The following is a 20346-nucleotide window of genomic DNA, read 5'->3' on the forward strand; positions in this document are numbered from 1 at the left end:
CTGTGGCTGCCCCATCCCTGGCAGTGTTCAAGGCCAGGTTGGACACAGGGGCTTGGAGCAACCTGGTCTGGTGTGAGGTGTCCCTGCCCATGGCAGGGGGTTGGAGCTGGATGATGTTAAGGTCCTTTCCAACCCAAACCATTCTATGCTTTTAGCCCACAGCTTCAAGTGTTTCTGTCCCAAATGCAATGAAAGAAGTCTCATTATCTTCAAAGGAAATGAGACTGGTCTCAATGGGGAGCTTTGTTTTCCTATGGATTAAGTGTTTGTGGGCTTCCTTGTAAAGTTAGCCCTTGTGCTGCAGCCCCAGTAACGTGGATGTTGGGGCATAGGTGCATTCCTGTTACTCATCCAGCCCATGATTTTACCGTTTGTCAGGGAAGGGTCTGTCCACTTGTCATCTGATTGTGCAAATCCACCTTCCATGTGAGTCGGGATTTGGGTTTCGCTGCTCCCCAGCCTCTGACTATGTGCACAGGGAGTTGCAGTCATGGCTTTTTTTTCCATAGGCACTTCCTTTCTCTAAACACCTCCCCTTGGCAGTGGCCCTGCTGACACCTCAGAGCAAGACACTGATAAAAGGGCAGCCTGCCTTCCTCCTCCACGCTCAGCAGCAAGTGGCACAGGCTACTCAGGAGCTCAGCAGCAGCATCGCGGGCATCTCGGGTCGGAACGCTGGCAGGAACCATGAGCAATAACGCTGGTGAGTTTCACTGCTCCATAGCCCTGTGTTAGATGTGCGGTTCGGCAGGTCTCCAGCGGGCAGCTCCAGTTCCAGTGGAGAGTTCTCACCCCTCTGACTGCCATAGGGGACCATGTGCTCAGTGGTATTCCACCTTGGGGGAAGGTGTTTCAGTACCACCGCTGCTCGGGGGGGGTGGGTTTGCTGTGGCTGTGCAAGTTCTGATTTTAAAGTCATAGAATCCACTAGGCTGGAAAAGACCTTTACATCTTGACAGATCAGTAAGCCAGCTGTGAAATGCAACTCGCTTTTTATCAACATCTGGTTCTATCCATCAGTGGTAATGGGCAATTCATGCGGCTTCTGTAAACTTGTCCTGTGTCAAGGTGAAAGGAATTCCTTTTATTCAGGCTACTTAATGATGGAGATTATTACTCTTCAGTGATGGCTGATACCCTCTGACAGATGTTTTAGAGTAACTGGAAAGAGGATTTATTTGGATGTGAGCTCTGGCTTATTGCCAGCACATCCTGCACCTACCCAGAAAGGTGCCTGAGTCACTCCTTCAGCACTGCAGAGCCACCGCCACTGGTTGTGCTCCTGAAGCCAGACCCAGGATGCTCAGAACCCCACATGTGGGGAGCCAGGAGCAGGTCTCCACAGCATCAGTAGGGGAATGATGTCCTGACACTGCTCCGATCCCCTCCGGTTCATGCCTTAGTACTCTGGGTGTGGATGAGCTGAAGCTCCCCAGGAAGCCTTGGACAGCAGCATCTCTAGGATGCGATTTCACATCGCTGGGGTTTGTGAGAGTGTTTGCCTGGAGGCTGGGCAAGGATAGGGAGTAAATGCAGGTGTCCAGATTTTGATCTCTCTTGTAAAACTACAGTTCTCATCCCACTTCCATCCTATCCTCCCTTATTCCCACTGAATCCAGCTACAAATGCTCTGCTCCGCACTAATATACTTTTTTAAACCACATCACCTCATCCTCGTGGAAAAAAGGCTTCAGGTTCTTACCAGTGCAAAGTAACGTCCCTGGTTTTGTCCTGGGTGATCACTCAAAGCTCCGAACGTCCTCCCAGGCAGATAGCCACGCGATGGGGCCAGCAGGGTAGTGCAGAAAGGAGCTCCGTAAGGGATAAATCATGGAATGAGGAGATGAAAATAAAATCACCGCCTTGAAATTTCTACTGAAAGAAAGGAAACAAAATCATGTGAGAACGGCTGAGGTTCGGGTCTGCTTCTGGCTTGCCCTAGGAGTGAGCACAGCCTCTTGCAACGCGAGCCTCTGCACCGTGAGCAGGCGTGTTCTCAGCGTGCCCCGGGCAGGAAGCTGGAAGTGGCACACAGGGGCTGCCCAGGGAGCTTGGCTGGAGCCCAGCCGCTCGGATCACCGGGTACCACGTGTGTGTTCATGCAGGAATCGGTGCAGTGCGACTGCGGCCAGGTCTTTGGCACCGCACGCTGCACTCTCAGGGCGTAGAATCATAGACTAGAATCATAGCATCAGCCAGGTTGGGAGAGACCTTGGAGACCAAGTCCAACCATTACCCCGGGACTGGCAGCCCACCACTACAACACAGAATGGTTAGGAATGGAAAGGACCTTAACATGCCTTGTGTTCCAAGGCAGCTGTTGTCTGTGTTCTTAATCTGTGCATCCTCAACCTTGGTAATGTCCAGAAACAGGGGATGGAAATGCAGTCCCTGAGTTAGGAAATGCTGTAGGGACAGATTCCCCAGAGCCCTTTCCCACAGCCGTCCCATGCATTCAGCTCCCACATTCCTCCATAGCCCTCTGCCATCACCAGGGCTGGTTTTGGGAGCTTCTCACCCTGGCACCACTGTTTGCATAGGGGGCACAGCTGAGCAGCTTTGGTGGCTGGAGATTTGTTAATGCTGAGGAAGAGGCACTTCCCCTTCATCCTTCTCCAGAAGGTTAAGCCATTATTTCAGCTGAAGTTTCTTGACATTAACACAGACACAGATCCCCCCCCTCCACTTCGTCGTGCAAAACATCAGCCAGATGCTGGCATCTGGCAGGCAGCAAGCAAGCAGAAATGAAATCCCTTGAAAGGTGATGGCCAGTTTTCGGTCTGTATTTGCTGTACCACTGATAACTGTTAAGTAATGAAGATGGATACGGTTTGTATAGTTCCTAAGAAGAAACATACGGAGGCAGTCATCCGGTGGGGGTCCTTTGGTCTGCTTTACTCAAGGCTGCTGCCTTCCAGGTGTCAGTGGGAGCGTGCCACTGATTCCAGCCTGCCCCATCTCTCGTGCCGCAGCGGCTACCGGCAGATTGCAGCCTTCTCTATGGACGGCTCTCGTTGAGCTCGGCCTAGCAGGGCTGCCTGCTGCCGTGCGAATCTGTCATGGCATTTGCCGAATTAATCCCTTCCACCATTATGCCTTTGATTTGCTAATTTATGGGTTAACGTAAGCGGGTTTGAACTTCCTGACTCTCCCAGGTCTTCATCTGAATCACTCCTGAGCCAATTGCTTTTGCGGTATTGTTACTCCCCGCTGTTTACATGGAATTTATCCTTTAAGGGTGTTTAATGGGCAGGTACGAGACAGGTCAGACACTCCCAAAGAAATACAGTTCAGCCACGTTCCGGCATGCTCCGGCTTTCCCGGTCACACCTCCCAGGGCAGCCTCCCAAAGCCTGAGGCAGTGCCCCAACATCCCGTCGGCACTGAAAGCTGAGGGCTTTCTCTTTGCTCCAGTGTAGCCCCACGTTGTGCCTCTTGCAGCCCCACTCCTGTGACACAGCCCTGAGCCAGGAGCTGCTGGGCACGAGGTGTTGGGGCTTTTTTTGGCCCCGCTCCCATCTGGCTCATCCAGTTCCAACCTCACAGGGAAGAGCTTCTGCCTAAGAGCTCAGCTCAGTCTCCCCTCGGGCAGGTTCAAGCCATTCCCCTTGGCCTGTCCCTACAGGCCCTTGTCCCAAGCCCCTCTCCAGGTTCCCTGCAGCCCCTTTAGGCACTGGCTCCCCTTCAGGAGCCTTCTCTTCTCCAGGCTGACCCAGCCCAGCTCTCTCAGCCTGGCTCTATAGAAGAGGTGCTCCATACACCACACCATACTATACTCTACCATACCACACTATACTTTATAGTGCTCTGCCCCCCATGTTTAGCATCTTCCAGGCAGGTAGCATTTCTCCAGCACAGCTGACCCCAGACCCTCCTTTGGTTACCTGCACTGCAGGAGAAACCAAGTTGCAAAAATCCACGTATTCAGACTTCCACGAGAGGTTGGTCAGTGACTGTTGTTATATGACTTGGGACTAATTTTTGGGGTGGAAATGTAAAACATCAGCTTCAGTGTCTTGAAGAGACCCATATTCCAGGCCTTTGGCAACCTGAGACGCTGGGGGGTCTCAGCAGCTGATGGGAGCTGAATTTTGGAGCACTTAGTTTACTGCCAGCTTGACTCTATGACGTGCTGTGTTTTGTAAGGAGCTACTAAAGCTACTGTTAGCTATTATTTGATAATCATAAATAATACATTCAGCACTACTATAAAGCTGATCTTTGACCAGAGGGGATTACACTGAGATTAAAGTCCCAAGGGTGAGGTTTAATTTTTAAGCTGCCTGAGGGCTGCTTGAGAGCATCACCTCTGAATGTGCATTGGCAAGCAGTGCTTTCTCCATATGTCTCTACTACTACTACTACTACTACTACTACTACTACTACTACTTGTTTTAGTACCTGCAATAGCAAAGAACCATTTGTAGCACTCAGAAAGCTGATGCTCCATGTGTTCAGCACAGCACAGACATACAGCAAACAGAAGTTGCTGTCACAGCCCTGGCTTTGACAAGGTGCCAACAGCAAAGCAGCTGAGTAGATGAGGGAGAGAGCTCAGGAACGTGGCAGGACCATGGGCACTGCCCATGGAGATGTTGTGGTGGTCAGGAGCTTTGGTGGTGTGAGATGCTGGGGGATGCAGCTGCAGTGGCGGGGTGCAGATGTGCTTTCCCTGCTCTGGTTTTTGAGGGAGAAGCAAGACTTTGACAGAAGCAAGACTTCCAGCATCACAACAAAACGTGCTGTCATGCACCTGGCTGTCCTGTGGAGCTGGCTGCGGGCAGTGTGCAAGGGTAGGCAGTGGGTCAGCAGGCATGGGTTGCCAAACCGGTGGGGAAGTAGCCCCAGGGAGCACAGCAGGCAGCTGCCTGTGCACAGGAGTGCTGGGATGCCTGGCTGGATGCTTGGCTGCAGCAAGGGCAGAGATGCTCACTCTGCCTCCACCTCCCTCAAGTCACTCATTCCCCACTTGCCCAGGGCCAGTGCAGAGGTCAGGCATCCCTCAGTACAGGCAGATTGATGCAGCACTCACCACTGCCTGCCTCTGTAACCTGTCCCAGCAGCACAACTGTCTCTGTATCTCTATATACATACATGTAGTTGTTATGCTACATATGTTATGTTGTGTTATCAATTATACATAATGATATGATCATAAGAGAATCATAGAACCACAGAATGGTTTGGGTTGGAAAGGACCTCAATGATTATCTAGTTTTACCCCCACCTGCCATGGGCAGGGACACCTTCCACTAGACCAGGCTGTTCAAAGCCTTATATTGTAATGTATCATGTTACATCATATTACATCCTATATGTAGTACTTCATACTACATCATATATTACATGTATTTAATACTTCATATTACATCATAGATTACATGTATGTACACATCATATTACACCATAGATTACATATATGTAATACATCATGTTACATCATAGATTATATATATGTAATACATCATGTTACATCATATATTACATTTACATTACATTTTGTTATGTTATATCATACCACATATCCTATTATATTAGTACAGTGTAGTGTAGCGTTGCGTAGTATAGTACATTGTAGTGTAGTATAGCGTAGTACAGTACAGCATAGCATACAATATGATACCATACTATTTGTGTATATCTATGTATACATGAACAGTTGCACCATTCAAATGTCGCTTGACATTTAGATGTTTTGGTGCCTCATGGGGCTCCATTAAGAAGAAGAAAACCGTCTTTGCTGAGCAATTCACCACCAATCTCTTTCCTTCCCCCTCTCCCTTCCTGCTGAAGGCTTTCCAGGGAGCGACCTGAAGGTCGCTGGGCTCGACTTCCTCAAGAGCCAGAACTGCCGCCTGCACCACACGGATGGTTACACCATCAGCAACCTGGTGGTGCGGCGCGGGCAGCCCTTCCAGCTGCAGCTCACCTTCAGCAGGGAGCTGCAGGCTCCCGACAAGCTCTCGCTGCACTTCAGCATCGGTGAGTCCTCCTCCATGGCCGTCGGGAGATGCTCTCCTGGCAGCGCCGTCCGGTCACTGCAGACCCGTGCAGCCCTCCTGCATCCTGTGCTGGCTTTGTTTCCAGGTGAAAACCCGATGAGATCCAGGGGCACCCTGATGTCGCTGAACCCGAGGCGGGAGGAGGATCTCAGCAGGTGGCAAATCTCCATCATCAGGAGCAGCGGCAAAGAGGTAGAGCCCATGGGAAGCATTTCTGCGTGGAAGCAGCAATGCCAAGCCTGTGGGGAGCTACAGAGCAAATCCTCCTCCTCCCCCTGTCCTGCTTTCCCTTAGCCCTATCACTTTGGGTGGGCAGCAGCCTTGCCTTGTTTAATCCTGTTTAACCCATTGCTCCCGCACTGCACACACTGGATGCACCCATCCCATCCTTCCCCTCTCTCCTTGCCCAGACGCCCTCGGCTGCCAGCTTTGGCACTTCTGCTCATCCTGCAGGACCGTGCTTGTGCCTGTGGCTGGGATGGAGGGTCCATCATGCTGACTCTTTTCTTGCCTCCCCAGTGCCTACTCTCTGTCACCAGCTCACCCATGGCCCCAGTGGGAAAATACACCCTGAATGTAAAGACTGGAAATAACATTTACAAGCCAGAAAATGGTGAAGTCTACCTTTTGTTCAATCCTTGGTGTGAAGGTGAGTGGTCCTGCAACCACAGTGATAATCACTGCTCCCTTGGGAGCTTTTCCTCACGTTTTTCCTGCTCTCTTTCCCATTTCTCATTTTAATCCCCATAAAACATCATGAGCAGCATCCTCATGGAGCCAGCGGGAAGCAGGGTGATAGCAATGACACACCTCCTCACTGCGGGGAGTCCTCAGTGCTGGATTAAGGGACATCTCTCTGTCACCCCTGTCTCTTTCCCTGCATCAGCACTATGGTTAAGTGAGATCCTTTGAGCCTGGAGAAGAGAAGGCTCCTTAACGGGAGCCCTTAGAGCAGCTCCAGTGCCTAAAGGGGCTGCAGGAAACCTGGAGAGGGGCTTGGGACAAGGGCCTGCAAGGACAGGCCAAGGGGAATGGCTTGAACCTGCCCGAGGGGAGACTGAGCTGAGCTCTTAGGCAGAAGCTCTTCCCTGTGAGGGTGCTGAGGCGCTGGCACAGGGTGCCCAGAGAAGCTGTGGCTGCCCCATCCCTGGCAGTGCTCAAGGCCAGGTTGGACACAGGGGCTTGGAGCAACCTGCTCTGGTGTGAGGTGTCCCTGCCCATGGCAGGGGTTGGGACTGGATGAGCTTTAAGGCCCCTTCCAACCCAAACCAGTCTGGGATTCTGCGATTCTATGACTGCATTGGCTTAAAATCCACATAAAAAAGTAATGGGACAAAAAAGTGTGCTGTTGGTTGGCATCAGTCCCCCACGTCTCTGCTACCAGCTTGATCAACTAAACCGTTTGGAAGCTCTTTGCTACAATAAAACACTGGTCACATAGCAATAGACCTACAGGAGTAAATTAAAGGGTAGTCTTAGAGGAAAATTTTCCATGATAGGAAAAAGAAATGTGAGTGCTGCCTGGTCATCATCTGTGTGAATGTCCCAGACCAGCAGCTCTTCCAGTTAGCATTCCAAGGAAAGCTTTGACTACCGTGTGCAAACCACCTAACACTGAGGGTTCTTTTGCTCCAGATGATGTCGTTTTCATGGCTGATGAGGCACAGAGAAAGGAGTACGTGCTCAACGACACAGGCTACATCTACGTTGGGTCTGCATACAGCATTTACAACAGACCATGGAACTTCGGGCAGGTAAAGCAGCACTTGCCGGTGCTATGACCCTTGTTTGCTCTGTCTGCCTTAGGCATTCAGTTCAATGAATCAGAGCTATGAGCAGTTTAATCCCATGAGTAGCTCAAAGTGCTTGAGCAGCCCTGCCAGCTTCACCTGCTTGCAGTAACCTGTGTGCTTCAGTGTTTTCGCCATCCACAGCTGGAGAACGGGGTTCAGTGGCATGGTAACAGTCAGACCACAAACCCCCTGGCAGAGGATGTGCAAACAGAGCATTTCTGGCTGAAGAGATCCCCAGAAGGGGTCCTCCCCTCTCCCGTGCAACACAGGAGCTGTCAGGACCCAGCTCATGAGACATGGCGAGGGCGAACAAATCTGGTTATTTACTTGTTGCATCGTGATGGGGAAAGAACAAGGGGAAAAGCAGTGGTAGAGGTTGTCATCCTTCAAGTGGTGCCTTCCCCAGCCTCGAGGTGAGCTGTTGGATGCAGGACACAAGCATCCCGCCCTCCCAGGAAGGGTGTTCCTCATGCTGCCTCTGAGATAACTCCATAGAGTACAATGACAAATGCACTCAGGGTAGCGATAAGAGGGAGATGCCAGAGCAGGTTTATTTGCACCCCATAGGAAGCACACAGGCACCCAAACAGAGCATCTCACACTCTATCCACACAGAATTCCTACCAAACAGTATTGGGATCTGTTTGCTTGGGGTTTCTTTATTTGTTTTTAATCGCTTTATATTGTTTTATAAGCCTGTGATTTCAAGCTGCAGGATACAGACAGCCCAGCAAAAGTGCTCACACTGATGCCTTTTCCACAAAGGGCCAAAGGGCACTGGCCACACTGCAGCTCCTATCCTAATATTTATTCTGCTGTTAAGCAATGGGAATTAATACTGATACTGAGATTGCTATTCCGCCGAGCTTCGTTGGATCAGATGTTTCACATCTCTATGACTTGAACCTCAGGGAGCTTTATCAGCAATTGCTAGTTAGGAATCCTGTGCTATGATAATCTCCATTTCTGCATCTTTTCCTCCTCTCCGCGGGGTTCATTCCGTACCTGTGTCAATAGGCTGAAAATCCGCAGTGCTCTTAAACTTTCATTACTCTTGTGAGTAATTTGCAGGGAGATGACGTTGGTGACATAGGGCTGCTCACAGGAGTAAAGATTGCTGGGTCCAACTGTGTTTGCTTCTGTCTCCTGGGGCGTGGGGGGGTCATTTAAGCCCTCCTTTGGAGAGAGTACCTTTTGGAAGCTCTGTGGGCTTGGAAATTCCATACCATAAAGGACGTTTAGAACGGGTCAGACAATTCCCTCCAAGTGCTTGGATAAACTTGAGCAAATCCTGGCTTAGAGCAGCCTATCAACATGTCTCCCTTTTCTCTCCAAAACAGTTTGAGGAGTTCGTCTTGGACGCCTGCATGTATCTGCTGGACAAAAGCAAGCTCAAGCTGAGCAATAGAAGGGATCCTATGTTCGTGTCCAGAGCCATGTCTGCTTTGGTACGCCTCTCTTGTAGAAGTGCTTTGCTCCTCCAGCTTTCCCTCCTACTTCTCACTTGCTCTTCTTCCCCTGGGGCCTCGAACACCATTTCAGGATGCACCTGAGATGGGTTCCTTTGGGAAACTGCAATGAGAAAGCCATTGTGGGTGGAGGGAAGAGGCGAGTGATACACAGCATCTCCCCATCGCCACAGATAGAGCTTGCTGCTGCCCCAGTGGTTGTCCCTCCTCAGGGAGGGCCAACACAAAGGTTGTATTTTGGGGGGTTACTGCTGTCTGTGGTGGGACCCTTCTCGGAGCCCTATGGTTTCAGATGCAAGACGCAGAGTGCATGTTGGCTTCCCTGAGCGGTGGCGGCACCTCTCTCTATGGGAGCAATGGGTTTCCAAGCAGTCTCGCTGGCTGCCAAGGGGCTGTGGAGCAGAGACCCTGGGTTTAAGCCTTATTCAGCATCATTCTCCTTTGCATCTGTGCGGCCACAGGTTAATGCCAATGATGACAACGGTGTCCTGCTGGGGAACTGGTCAGGGAATTACAACAAAGGGACATCCCCTCTGGATTGGATCGGGAGTGTCTCTATTTTGCAGAAGTATTACAAAACGAAGCAGCCGGTCCTTTATGGTCAATGTTGGGTCTTCGCAGGAGTCCTCACTACAGGTAAATGGTGACCTGTCTCCTTCCCTAATTACGGTGCCAATAAGCCAAATTACTGTGCCTCTGAACACCGGGGGTGCAAGAGTCATCACAGAATCCCAGCGTGGTTTGGGTTGGAAAGGACCTTGAGGCTCACCCAGTCCGAACCCCGTGCCATGGGCAGGGACACCTCACACTAGAGCAAAGGCACACACCAGCCCGAGTGATTTGGTGACGCTGTGTTTTGCCTGTGCCGCAGTGATGCGCTGCTTGGGGATCCCATCCCGCTGCGTGAGTAACTTCAACTCGGCACACGACACGGAGGAGAACCTGAGAGTGGACATTTACCTGAACGAACTGGGAGAAAAGCTGAACGGGATGTCCCTCGACTCTGTCTGGTACTGACAAAAGGGGCTGACGCTTCTTACCCCCCCTCCCATCCCAAAGCACCTCATTTCCCAGCCTCAGCAATTGCTTCGGGAATGTCCCTACTGCTCTGGGTTTGCTGCCTGGGAGACAGAGAGAAAGCCTGGGGTTTCACAGGGTTACACACAAATCCCCATTAAACCTGCCCTTACTGAAGAATTAAGGGAGAAGACTGTGGGTTTTCCGTCTCACTCCTTTCCTTTCCAACCCAAATGCACGCAGGAACTTCCACGTGTGGAACGATGTCTGGATGAAGCGGACAGACCTGCCCGCGGGGTTTGATGGCTGGCAGGCAATCGACGCAACCCCTCAGGAGCAAAGTCAAGGTAGGGTTTGCCTAGAAAGGCTCTTCAGCAACTCCCAGAGGAGGCAGGGACATGGAAACCACAGTTCCCAGTTAGCAAAGCGTGTGCTCCCCATGCACATCTTCACGTACTTGGGCAGCAACATCCTAAAGCTGGAGATCCCACTCCTCTTGTCTCAGCCCGGCACAGGAGGAACAGCATCTCAGTAGGCAGAAAACCAACCTTGTAGGAAGCTGTGGAGAATGCAGGAGCTGTAGCAGAATGTTATTTCGGAGGTGAGAGCACACACGCACAGAGCTAACAGAGGTTAGCTGGAAAATCAGAGCTGATTTCTCTTTCCACCATCCTCTGATAGGTGAAGTTGAGGACTCAAAGCGATCTGCACTAGGAGGTGACACAGCTTTCCCTTGTAAAGATGCTTTCTGTAGAGCTTTCCTGTGGAAGTAATGAGTTAGTTCGTTGGGAAATGAAAGGGGCCACTGCCAAAATCAGTGACTACCCTCCCCGCACAGATACAGGGAATTTGGAGGTGGGAAAGAAAACATGAATCCTCAAGGCTGTGCAGGAAGTGGGGTATTGCCAGATCAAACACAAGTGGCTGGACTTGATCGACTCATCGCCAAGCCGTGACTTTCAAACCTTAAACTTATTTAAGTGGGGGGAAACATATAAAAGCTCTTAGTAGACCCTGGTCACCTATAAAAAAGCCCAAACAGCTATGGGATACATGGGGACTTTTGGAGTTATGATTGAATTGAAGGAGCATTTACTACTAAGAGCCATGGCCACAGATTCCAGCTTGAGTGGGTCTGATGGTTGGAACAAAAACTGGAGGCTTTGTTCGTATTTGGAAAGGTAAGTGTTGTTGAATGCATTTTCTAGGCATTTTCCAGTGTGGTCCCTGCCCGCTGAAGGCTATCCGAGAAGGGGATGTGTATCTGCCCTTCGACAGCAAGTTTGTGTATGCAGAAGTGAATGCTGACAAAGTCTACTGGGTGGTCAGGAAGGTGAACGGCAAGGATAAGTACATCAGGATTAGCACCGAGACCCAAGGCATCGGCATGAACATCAGCACAAAAGCCGTGGGGCAGGACAAGCGGGAAGACATCACCTGGCAGTACAAGTTCCCTGAAGGTAACTGCCCCATCATCTAAAATAGAGTCACAGAATCAATCAGGCTGGAAAACAGCTTTAAGCTCATCCAGTCCAACCATTCCCCAGCACTGCCAAGGCCACCACTGCCCCATGGCACTGAGGCCTCGTCTCCACGCTGTGTGAACACTTGCAGGGCCGGTGCCTGCAGCCCTGCCCTGGGCAGCCTGTGCCAATGCCTGAGCACCCTCTGGGGCAGGAATTGCTCCTCAGCTCCATCCAAACCTCCCATACAGTGCCAAAGAGCAGACCTCTGGCCTGTCTCCAGAAAACACCCACAGAGGCAGCTGCGATGCCAAGCCCTGTGTATAAGACCCGGAGAGAGGCAGCATTGCTCCTGTGTATCTTCATGCCCAGAATGAACCTAGAGGCAAGCTTGCAGGCAGTGAAAGAAATGGGCAGAGTGACCACCCTAGGGGTTGGACTCACCATTGCTTCATTTCTTCATTGTTCTTCTTCTTGTCTTTCCATTTCCCAAACCGTACTGGAAACAAAAAACCCCCACATTCCCTCCCCACGGTTCTCAGATGCAGCCATGTTGGGCTAGACTGTTAAACCCTTCCTAGTGAGGAGCAGGAAAACCTTAGGCTGAAAAATTTAAGAGCATCCATCCTTGAAAAGCATGTCCTTTAGGACACTCTTCCATTCCAAAATGCTACAGTTAGATCTGATGGTAGCATAAACCAAGAGGGTCATTGGGCTGGAGATGCCTTGACATCCTCCCTGCTCAGAAGCAGAAGCATAAATAAAGAGAAGGTGGTTCTGTATTAGGAGTCAGAATTCCAGTCAGGTTTGGGTTGGAAAGGACCTTAACATCATCCAGCTCCAACCCCCTGCCATGGGCAGGGACACCTCACACCAGAGCAGCTTGCTCCAAGCCCCTGTGTCCAACCTGGCCTTGAACACTGCCAGGGATGGGGCAGCCACAGCTTCTCTGGGCACCCTGTGCCAGCGCCTCAGCACCCTCACAGGGAAGAGCTTCTGCCTTAGATCTAACCTGAACTTCCCCTGTTTCAGTCTGAACCCATCACCCCTTGTCCTATCGCTACAGTCCCTGATGGAGTCCCTCTTTGGCACCCAAATGTAGCTTTTACCCATCTTTTGTCTTCATCCAGGCTCCGAAGAGGAGAGGAAATCCATGCAGAAAGCTTCCTCCTTCATCCGCCCTTCAGGAATAGTACCTCGTGCACGCTTCGCTTCATCTCTGACCGTGCGCCATGTGGACCCCAAGCCTACGGTCCTGCAGGAGACAGTCTCCAAGTCTGGGCTCCAGCTCGAGATAACCAGTAAAGCAGCTCTGTACCCTGGCAATCCCTTTGAACTGGCCATCATCGTGAAGACCTCAGCTCCCGGGACCTGGACCATCAATCTCGCCGGCTCCTGCCAGCTGCAATCCTATACTGGGAAAGTTGAGGCCAGCCTTGGACATGTCAAGGAGACCGTCAAGCTTGAAGGCAAATCTGGTAGGCACAGAAAGCTTGCTGTGTTCTATGGACTCTTTACTGTGGCAGGCTGGGGCTTCACTTGAGCTCGTTCATAATAGCTTCACTATCTGAGCAGAGCAGGGCACAAAGAGCAGAAATTGCCACCTAGCTCTGTTGTTACAGCATTTAGGAGCCTCAGTTATAGGCTGGGATCCCACCACAGCAGGGACCGAACCATGAAGGCCCTGTCTCTGCTGCAGCTTCAACGAGATGGTTAGAAATACATCAGTGTGAGTGGCATGTGCTGGAGCATCTACATCCCATTCTCACTGTGTGAGCCTCAAAGATGCCACCACAGGCTTTGGGTGTACGTGTATGCATCAGATCCCTCACAGGATTTAGATGGCAGGAAAATTCAGCTTGTTCTTGCTCTTGCCACTCTGACGTTGATGAGCTGGTGGTGGTGATGCTGAGTGTTACTGTCGGAACCCTTCACCCAGGAAAACGTCAACCTCCTGGCTGATCCCAAGGGCTGTTTGCTGCTCCTTGCGGGTCTTTGAGTGACCTGTGCTGCATTCCTGATCCCCAGCACTGCGATTGAGATTTGCTAAACAGGAGGCTGATGAGTGAGAATAATTAACAGCAGTTGGTCCTTTCAAGTGTGAGTCACTCATTAAAAGTCTTTGCTGCTGGTGGTAGCTGAGCGTTCTCATACGTACACAGGACAAGGAGTAATGGGTTTAAACTTAAACAGGGGAGATTTAGAATCATAGAATCAGCCAGGTTGGAAAAGACCTTTAAGTCCAATCATTACCCCAGGACTAGTGTGAGGTGTCCCTGCCCATGGCAGGGGCTTTGAACTGGATGATCTTAAGGTCCTTTCCAACCCAAACCAGTCTGGGATTCTATGCATACAACTCATTCCACACCCGCACCAGAGCTGACTGCCACCCCATCCCTGGGTGTGTGATGAAGCCCCCAAGCTGTGTTTTCTCCTCTGCAGAGGTGCAGGTCCCTCTGAACATTGCAGCTGACACATACATGAAGACACTGGCATCGGTGGAAGATGAAGTGCTCATCCACATCACTGCCATTGCCGAGGTCCAAGAGACAGATGACAAACTCACCAAGGAGACGACGATGAACTTTGAGTACCCCCCCATCACCGTCCAGGTGAGGCAGAATCCCAGAACCATTAGGGTTGGAAGGGATCTCTGAAGATCAACCAGGGCAGGTCACACAGGAATGTGTCCAGGTGGGTTTGGAATGTATCCAGAGAGGAGCAGCCACCAGACAGGCTCCTCAGGGATGAGGGGTAAAGCTGGGCTCACTGTAACACCATGGTGATGTTAACATTCCCGAAGGACACGGTGCCTTGGGAGGGTGGAAAGGATATGAGTGGTTGTCCTCCACCATGCTGGTGGTGAGGAGCAATCCTACATCAGCTCCGGCATCCTTATTACCCCTCTCATCCCTGGTATTTGGGGTTGTTTCTTTCCTCCTCTGCCAGATGCCAGAAACAGCCAAACTGAACAAGGAATTCACCTGTGCCTTCATCTTCAAGAACAAGCTGAACATGCCCTTGGACAACTGCAAGCTGCTGGTGGAGGGCTTGGGCATATTTAAGATGTCAATGTTTGATCAGGGGTAAGGAGATGACTCCAGTATGAAACGAGAATGTCAGGACTCTGTTTCTTCTTTTTAATCTCCTTTGAAGAAGCAGTTGGGGGATTTGGAGTAACCAGCCCCTTTGCAACCTGCGCTTGAATCTGAACCACATTTGGGTGCAGAAGAAAGACCCACACAGAGGTTGATGTGCTCAGCATGTTTGGCCACAACAGGGCTCACCCTGTGTTCCTGCTGTGATGCTGGGTGCTGCCCAGCCGCTGTGAACACAGCTGCTTCCTTCAGAAGCCCTAAATTAGGTCTCTGGGAGGACTGGGAAAGATCCCCAGGATCACTGGGACCATCAGCCAGCACCACTGTGCTGAGACCCTCCTGCTGCACCTTGGTGCTGGGAGAAGGGAAACAGCCTGAACACAGGCAGCCACTGGTTCTTTAAGTGAAATGATCTGAGAGCAGTAAATAAGAACCATAACTCATAGAATCATAGAATCCCAGACTGGTTTGGGTTGCAAAGGACCTTAAGGTCACCCAGTTCCAATCCCCTGTCACGGGCAGGGACACCTCACACCAGACCAAGTTGCTCCAAGCCCCTGTGTCCAACCTGGCCTTGAGCACTGCCAGGGATGGGGCAGCCACAGCTTCTCTGGGCACCCTGTGCCAGCGCCTCAGCACCCTCACAGGGAAGAGCTTCTGCCTTAGATCTAACCTGAACTTCCCCTGGTTCAGTCTGAACCCATCACCCCTTGTCCTATCACTACACCCCCTGATGAAGGGTCCCTCTCCATCCTTGTAGCCCCTTCAGACATGTTGGGACTACTTGTTTTTCCTTTGTCCTTAGGGATGTGCAGCCTGGCAGGATCATTAAGTCTGAAGTAATCTGCACTCCAACCAGACTGGGAGAGAAGAAAATTGTAGCCAAGCTCACCTCGAACCAGATCAAAGCGATCTCCACAGAGAAGGCCATCACCATTGTCGAGTAGGATGGGTGCCTCAGCGGGGTGGCCTCTCACTAAAGGCCTTTTCTAACCGAGTTGCATGTGTCAGACACTTCCTGCCTCCTTCCTTGCTGGATAGTACTGTCAAAGTAAAAAGCAAAAATCCCATGAAGTCAACTAAACTGATTAAAAGGGCACAGTTGTGTTGGTGGCAGTTGTGATTCAATAAAGATGTTAAAATCGATGGCGTGATTGGGTCGTATGGCTCCCACTTCAGGCCAGGGATTGGAGCTCATGGAGGTGCCAGCTTCAGCCATGGTGAGCATGAGCCTAGGGCTGTTCTGCAGCCACTTGGCTGTGGTCCTACATGGGAGGCCACCAGGGAGATCACTGCATCATGGGCAGCTCAAAGATGCTTTAAGCAAGTCCCTCCTGTGTGATTCCCTCTTGCTCCCAGCTGGGCACGCACCTTTTCTGTCTTTAGATAACAGAAAGAGCAAACCTGGCACAGTCTCTCCAAAACCTATTTCTCATTTATCCTCTTCCTGTCCTACCCAATTGGGTTTGGGTCATGTTTTGGAAGCAGTACAATCTGCAGCAGCATTACCAGTACTTCCCTAGAAGTGTGTCATCAGAGAACCACAGAATCAAGCTCATCCAGTCCAGCCATTGCCCAGCAGTGCCAAGACAACCACTAACCCATGGCACTGAGGCCTCATCTACACGGTGTGTGAGCCCTTGCAAGGATGGTCAATCATTTTATACACCAGCTTACAAAAAGGGAGGAGGAGGAGAAGGAAAAGGAGGAGGAAAAAGGAAAAAGCAGGGGTTTGACCCTCCCTTGTGTTTCAAAGATTTGGGAAACCCCTGGAGGAGCACCCAGGCAGCTGTTGGGCCCCAGAAGGTGGTCAGGCTGCCTCAGCCCCTGTGCCCATGGCATCCTGGGTCCCTGCAAGGCCACCTCCTGCAGTGGCACATTGGTGAGTGGTGCAGGGTTCGTGTGTGTGGTGCCTGTGGGAAAGGGAAGAGCAGGAGGTCCTTGGCAGTTGAAGTATTAGATCTTTAATCAGTACAAGAGCGACCGGAGGCATAAAAAGGAGTTACAAACAGCAACACATCTCTATTTTCAAGAGATGTAAATTCTTTACTTGCATAGAAAACCCCTGTAGAAGACACCAGATAAAAAGCACAAGGTCTGCCGCAACCCTGTCCGTCACCTATTAACACTGCACACCAGAACAGGGATCTCCAGCAGATGATGTCGCACTGAGCAGCGTGGGGAGCATCCTCTCTGCCTCCCCACGTTGGTGGCACCACCAGCATGATCTCAAGGAGCACCTTCCCCAGGGCCCAGCGAGCCAGCCAGGACCACAGCAGCGTGGCCTGGAGATGAAGGCACAATTAACCAAGGGGCAAGGAGTGTGAAGGGCGACGGCAGGGTTGGTTTCAGGGTCATGAATATCACTTTTGGTCTCCAGGTAGTCATTAAAGAAGGTTTATGCTAGAGCTGGGGTTAAACCAGATTCTTCCAACTTGTAAAGACTTTGTCAGTTTCCAGTGGTTGCCCTATACTGAGACAGAAGAGATGCACCAAGGGGTAAGAGGGACTTGGTGAGGGAGAAAGAAGAAGGGGACAAGGGAGACTTGACAGCCAACAGACACCAGAAGAACTGACTTGGATGTAGGAAGTCACTCCTTCAGGTCTGGGGCAGGGGCAGCAGAGCCAGGGTTGCCTATGGCTCTGCAATAAGGCACATGGATATGTCTCCATCTGAGACTATAACTATGATGTTGGAGGAGGGAAAAGAGTTCTTGTGGCTTTCACCCTGCTCCTCACACTGCTCTTCTGTTTGAGCTATTAAAAATCCAAACCCAGAAATGCCAGCACCTGAGGAAGAACATGAGAGGTGGGAAACAGAAGTGAAGGATGCCTGTTCTCCTGACGAGGTGAAGCCGGTTTGAAGGTGGAGGAGGAAATACGCCGCCTCCATCCATGCCTACCCAAAGCCACGTAAGTGGGATCTGCATCCTGAGAAGCACCCCCAAAATACACACTCCAACAAGAGCAAGAGAGAAGAAAACAGTACCCGAGCCGACCTAGAACCAGATCAAAGGGATCTCCACAGGGAAGGCCATCACCATCATCAAGCTGATGTCCCCCTGCGCCCGCCTCAAGGTGATCATCAGCCATTGCCCAGTTTCTCTCCCCAGGACCCTGAGGCACCATTCCCACTGCAGACATGCACTGGAGGCAGGGAGTTAACTGGATGCAAAGCCAGAATTAGAAAACATGAGCTAAAAAGGACACTCTTCCTTTTCCTCCTTCAACATCCTTATTTCTCTGTGTAGGAAATCCCTTAAAGATCTATGTCGCTGATGTCCCTTTCCTGTGGGATGCTGACAGGGAGGAACGTAGGCTGGTGCAAAAGCAGGAGAGCTTCTTCCCTCACTATCACACTGCTGCACAGAGCAAAGACATTCAAGACCTCAGGTCCAAACAACATGAGAGGACACCTCAGTTCCCCCCCGACGCAGTGTTTCCCTTTATAAAGGTTTTTATAAATACATAATTCCTAATGGTCTTTTCTAAGTCTATTTTGCATTGACAAAGAGGAGACATCCAGAGGGGACAGGGAGTGGGATGACTGTTTGGAAACACCCCTTGGGTTTTCACCAAGCTGTGCTCCTAACAGTCACAACTTCCTGCTTGTTCCCAGTCCCTTTGCTAGAAGAAGGGATTGCTGTGGCAGAGGGCAAGGCGAGGAATGAAACTCACCCCTGCACAGTAGCCTCGAATGTCATAGAACCATAGAATGGTCTGGGTTGGAAAGGACCTTAAGATCATCCACTTCCAACCCCCTGCCATGGGCAGGGACACCTCACACTAAACCATCTCACCCAAGGCTTTATCCAGCCTTGGTTAGTAGTTAAGACCTTCATATAGGTACCAAGCTCTCAACCCCCAGACCCCTTTCTCTTACGTTCAAGAGGAAGAATTATCTTTGGTCCATGTTGCAGGGGAGGGGGAGATGGATGTCCTGTGGGGGGAAAACCAGGATCACATTTCTAATACCCTGCAAAATGTACTGACAATGATGCTAAGGGAGACAGCAAACTAAAAGTGAAGAACAGCATCAATTAAAGCTGCACTGACATCTGGAGCACGCCGACTGTTCATAGCTTGATTCAAATGCAGAGGCTGGTGTCACCTCTGCATGATTCTACTGCAAATATTGCCACCCTCCGTAAGCAACACGTTTCATCCGTGGGTTCACCAATGTTCATCAGGAGCTAGCTGCAAAATTAGTGTAAGGAAACCCTGCTGGCAAATACCAACAGGACAAGGTTAAACGCCAGTAAGGTTAAGAGGCGATATTCAGTCTCAACTAAGCTACCAAGAAAAGAAACAAATTAGACAAGTCACATGGAGAGTGCCAGTACCTTCAGCAGCAGGATGCCCACATCTCCCTCTCTTCTTTGACCACAGAAATAGTCCTGGTGCTTGGCCTAGACCATGTGCCTGCGTTCTGGGCTGCTCCCATTCCATGTGTCCCACGTGCTAATGAACCGCAGCCCCAGGGTGGAAGCTTCCCCCCACCAGCAGCTCGACAACTCAGCCAATATTCACCCACTCTTTGCTGCATGGGCACCATTCCTGCTTTCCTGGACCACCACCAACCAGCCTTGGGTAGCCCACGAGCACAGAGGGTTAGAATTCACCCCTGGAGATATTCCAGAGCCCAAAGGAATTACGCTCAGTGACAGGTCACCCATCTGCTGCAACCACAATCCCATATCCCACCTCTGCTAAAACCTGAGCACCAGCGGTTTTCATAATCCAGAGGCAGCATCCATGGGATGAGCTAAAAAGGATGTGTTTTCCAGGAAAACCTTTGGAGCTGCGCTAATCTGGCCATTGAGAATCTGGCTAATCTCGGCAAATGATAAACGGAGCTTATCATTTAGCTGTCCAAAAGGCTGCGAGAACAAAAGATTAACCAGACTCCTGAGGACTGCACTCCTCCGGGAGCTGGGACCAATCCATCCAACAACAACATGCTTTCCTTACAGGCCAAGTAAGAAACGATCAATAGAGGAGTTGACGCAGGTCTGGGAAGGAGCTCACTGCGAGTGCTGTACCTGGCTTCCAGAGAACTACCCCTGAATTTCTTAATGCACCAAAAGTCTGCTAAAAACCCCCAAACCTTTGAATCTCCGGCACAAGCAGTTACTGAAACAGAAACCACCCAGAAGCTGCTCCTGACACAGTGGAGGATGCTTTGCTTATTCATGTAACACTTGGACGGCAACGTCCCGAGCAAGAAACTGCTCTATTTCTTCTTGGGTCATTATTGCAGATGCAGGAGCTGCTGCCACCGCTTCGGCTGATGCTGGGCTCTTGCAGTTCAGGTTTGAAAAGGGGTTGAACCAACCCAAGGAGAAGGCACCACCGAACGCCAGCTTCATTCCTTCCCAGCCGCTGGTCCTCTCCCAGGTTGGCTTCTGATTCTTGAGACGCTCAATACCCTGCAAGAGGAGAAGAGTTTTGGGTTGTTTCACGTTTATAGCAGGTATCTGGGCATAAACTGCTGTAGCAGGTGC

General features: G+C 50.8%; 2 protein-coding genes across 6 annotated transcripts in view; one reads left to right on the forward strand and one right to left on the reverse strand.

Moving 5' to 3' along the window:
* Positions 1 to 595: 595 nt before the first annotated feature.
* TGM4 (transglutaminase 4) lies at positions 596 to 15988 on the forward strand. The gene is made up of 14 exons (XM_065665506.1): positions 596 to 703; positions 5794 to 5982; positions 6088 to 6194; positions 6522 to 6651; positions 7638 to 7756; positions 9136 to 9243; positions 9726 to 9900; positions 10136 to 10274; positions 10525 to 10628; positions 11490 to 11741; positions 12875 to 13222; positions 14187 to 14356; positions 14694 to 14830; positions 15648 to 15988. The coding sequence occupies exons 1-14, from the start codon at positions 688 to 690 to the stop codon at positions 15787 to 15789; spliced, it is 2136 nt and encodes a 711-aa protein (XP_065521578.1). The 5' UTR covers positions 596 to 687; the 3' UTR covers positions 15790 to 15988.
* An 802-nt stretch (positions 15989 to 16790) lies between these two features.
* Positions 16791 to 20346, reverse strand: part of ZDHHC3 (zinc finger DHHC-type palmitoyltransferase 3) — a 38344-nt gene continuing 34788 nt past the window's right edge. For 4 of the 5 annotated variants that reach the window (XM_065665508.1, XM_065665509.1, XM_065665507.1 and 1 more), the window contains one exon: positions 16791 to 20271. In XM_065665508.1, the coding sequence (XP_065521580.1) occupies positions 20029 to 20271 (243 nt within the window). In that variant the 3' untranslated portion in view covers positions 16791 to 20028. The remainder of the gene's footprint in view (positions 20272 to 20346) is intronic. The other variant, XM_065665514.1, reaches the window with a different exon arrangement.

This window comes from Lathamus discolor, chromosome 2 (assembly GCF_037157495.1).
Source record: "Lathamus discolor isolate bLatDis1 chromosome 2, bLatDis1.hap1, whole genome shotgun sequence".
NCBI classification, from domain to species: domain Eukaryota; kingdom Metazoa; phylum Chordata; class Aves; order Psittaciformes; family Psittacidae; genus Lathamus; species Lathamus discolor.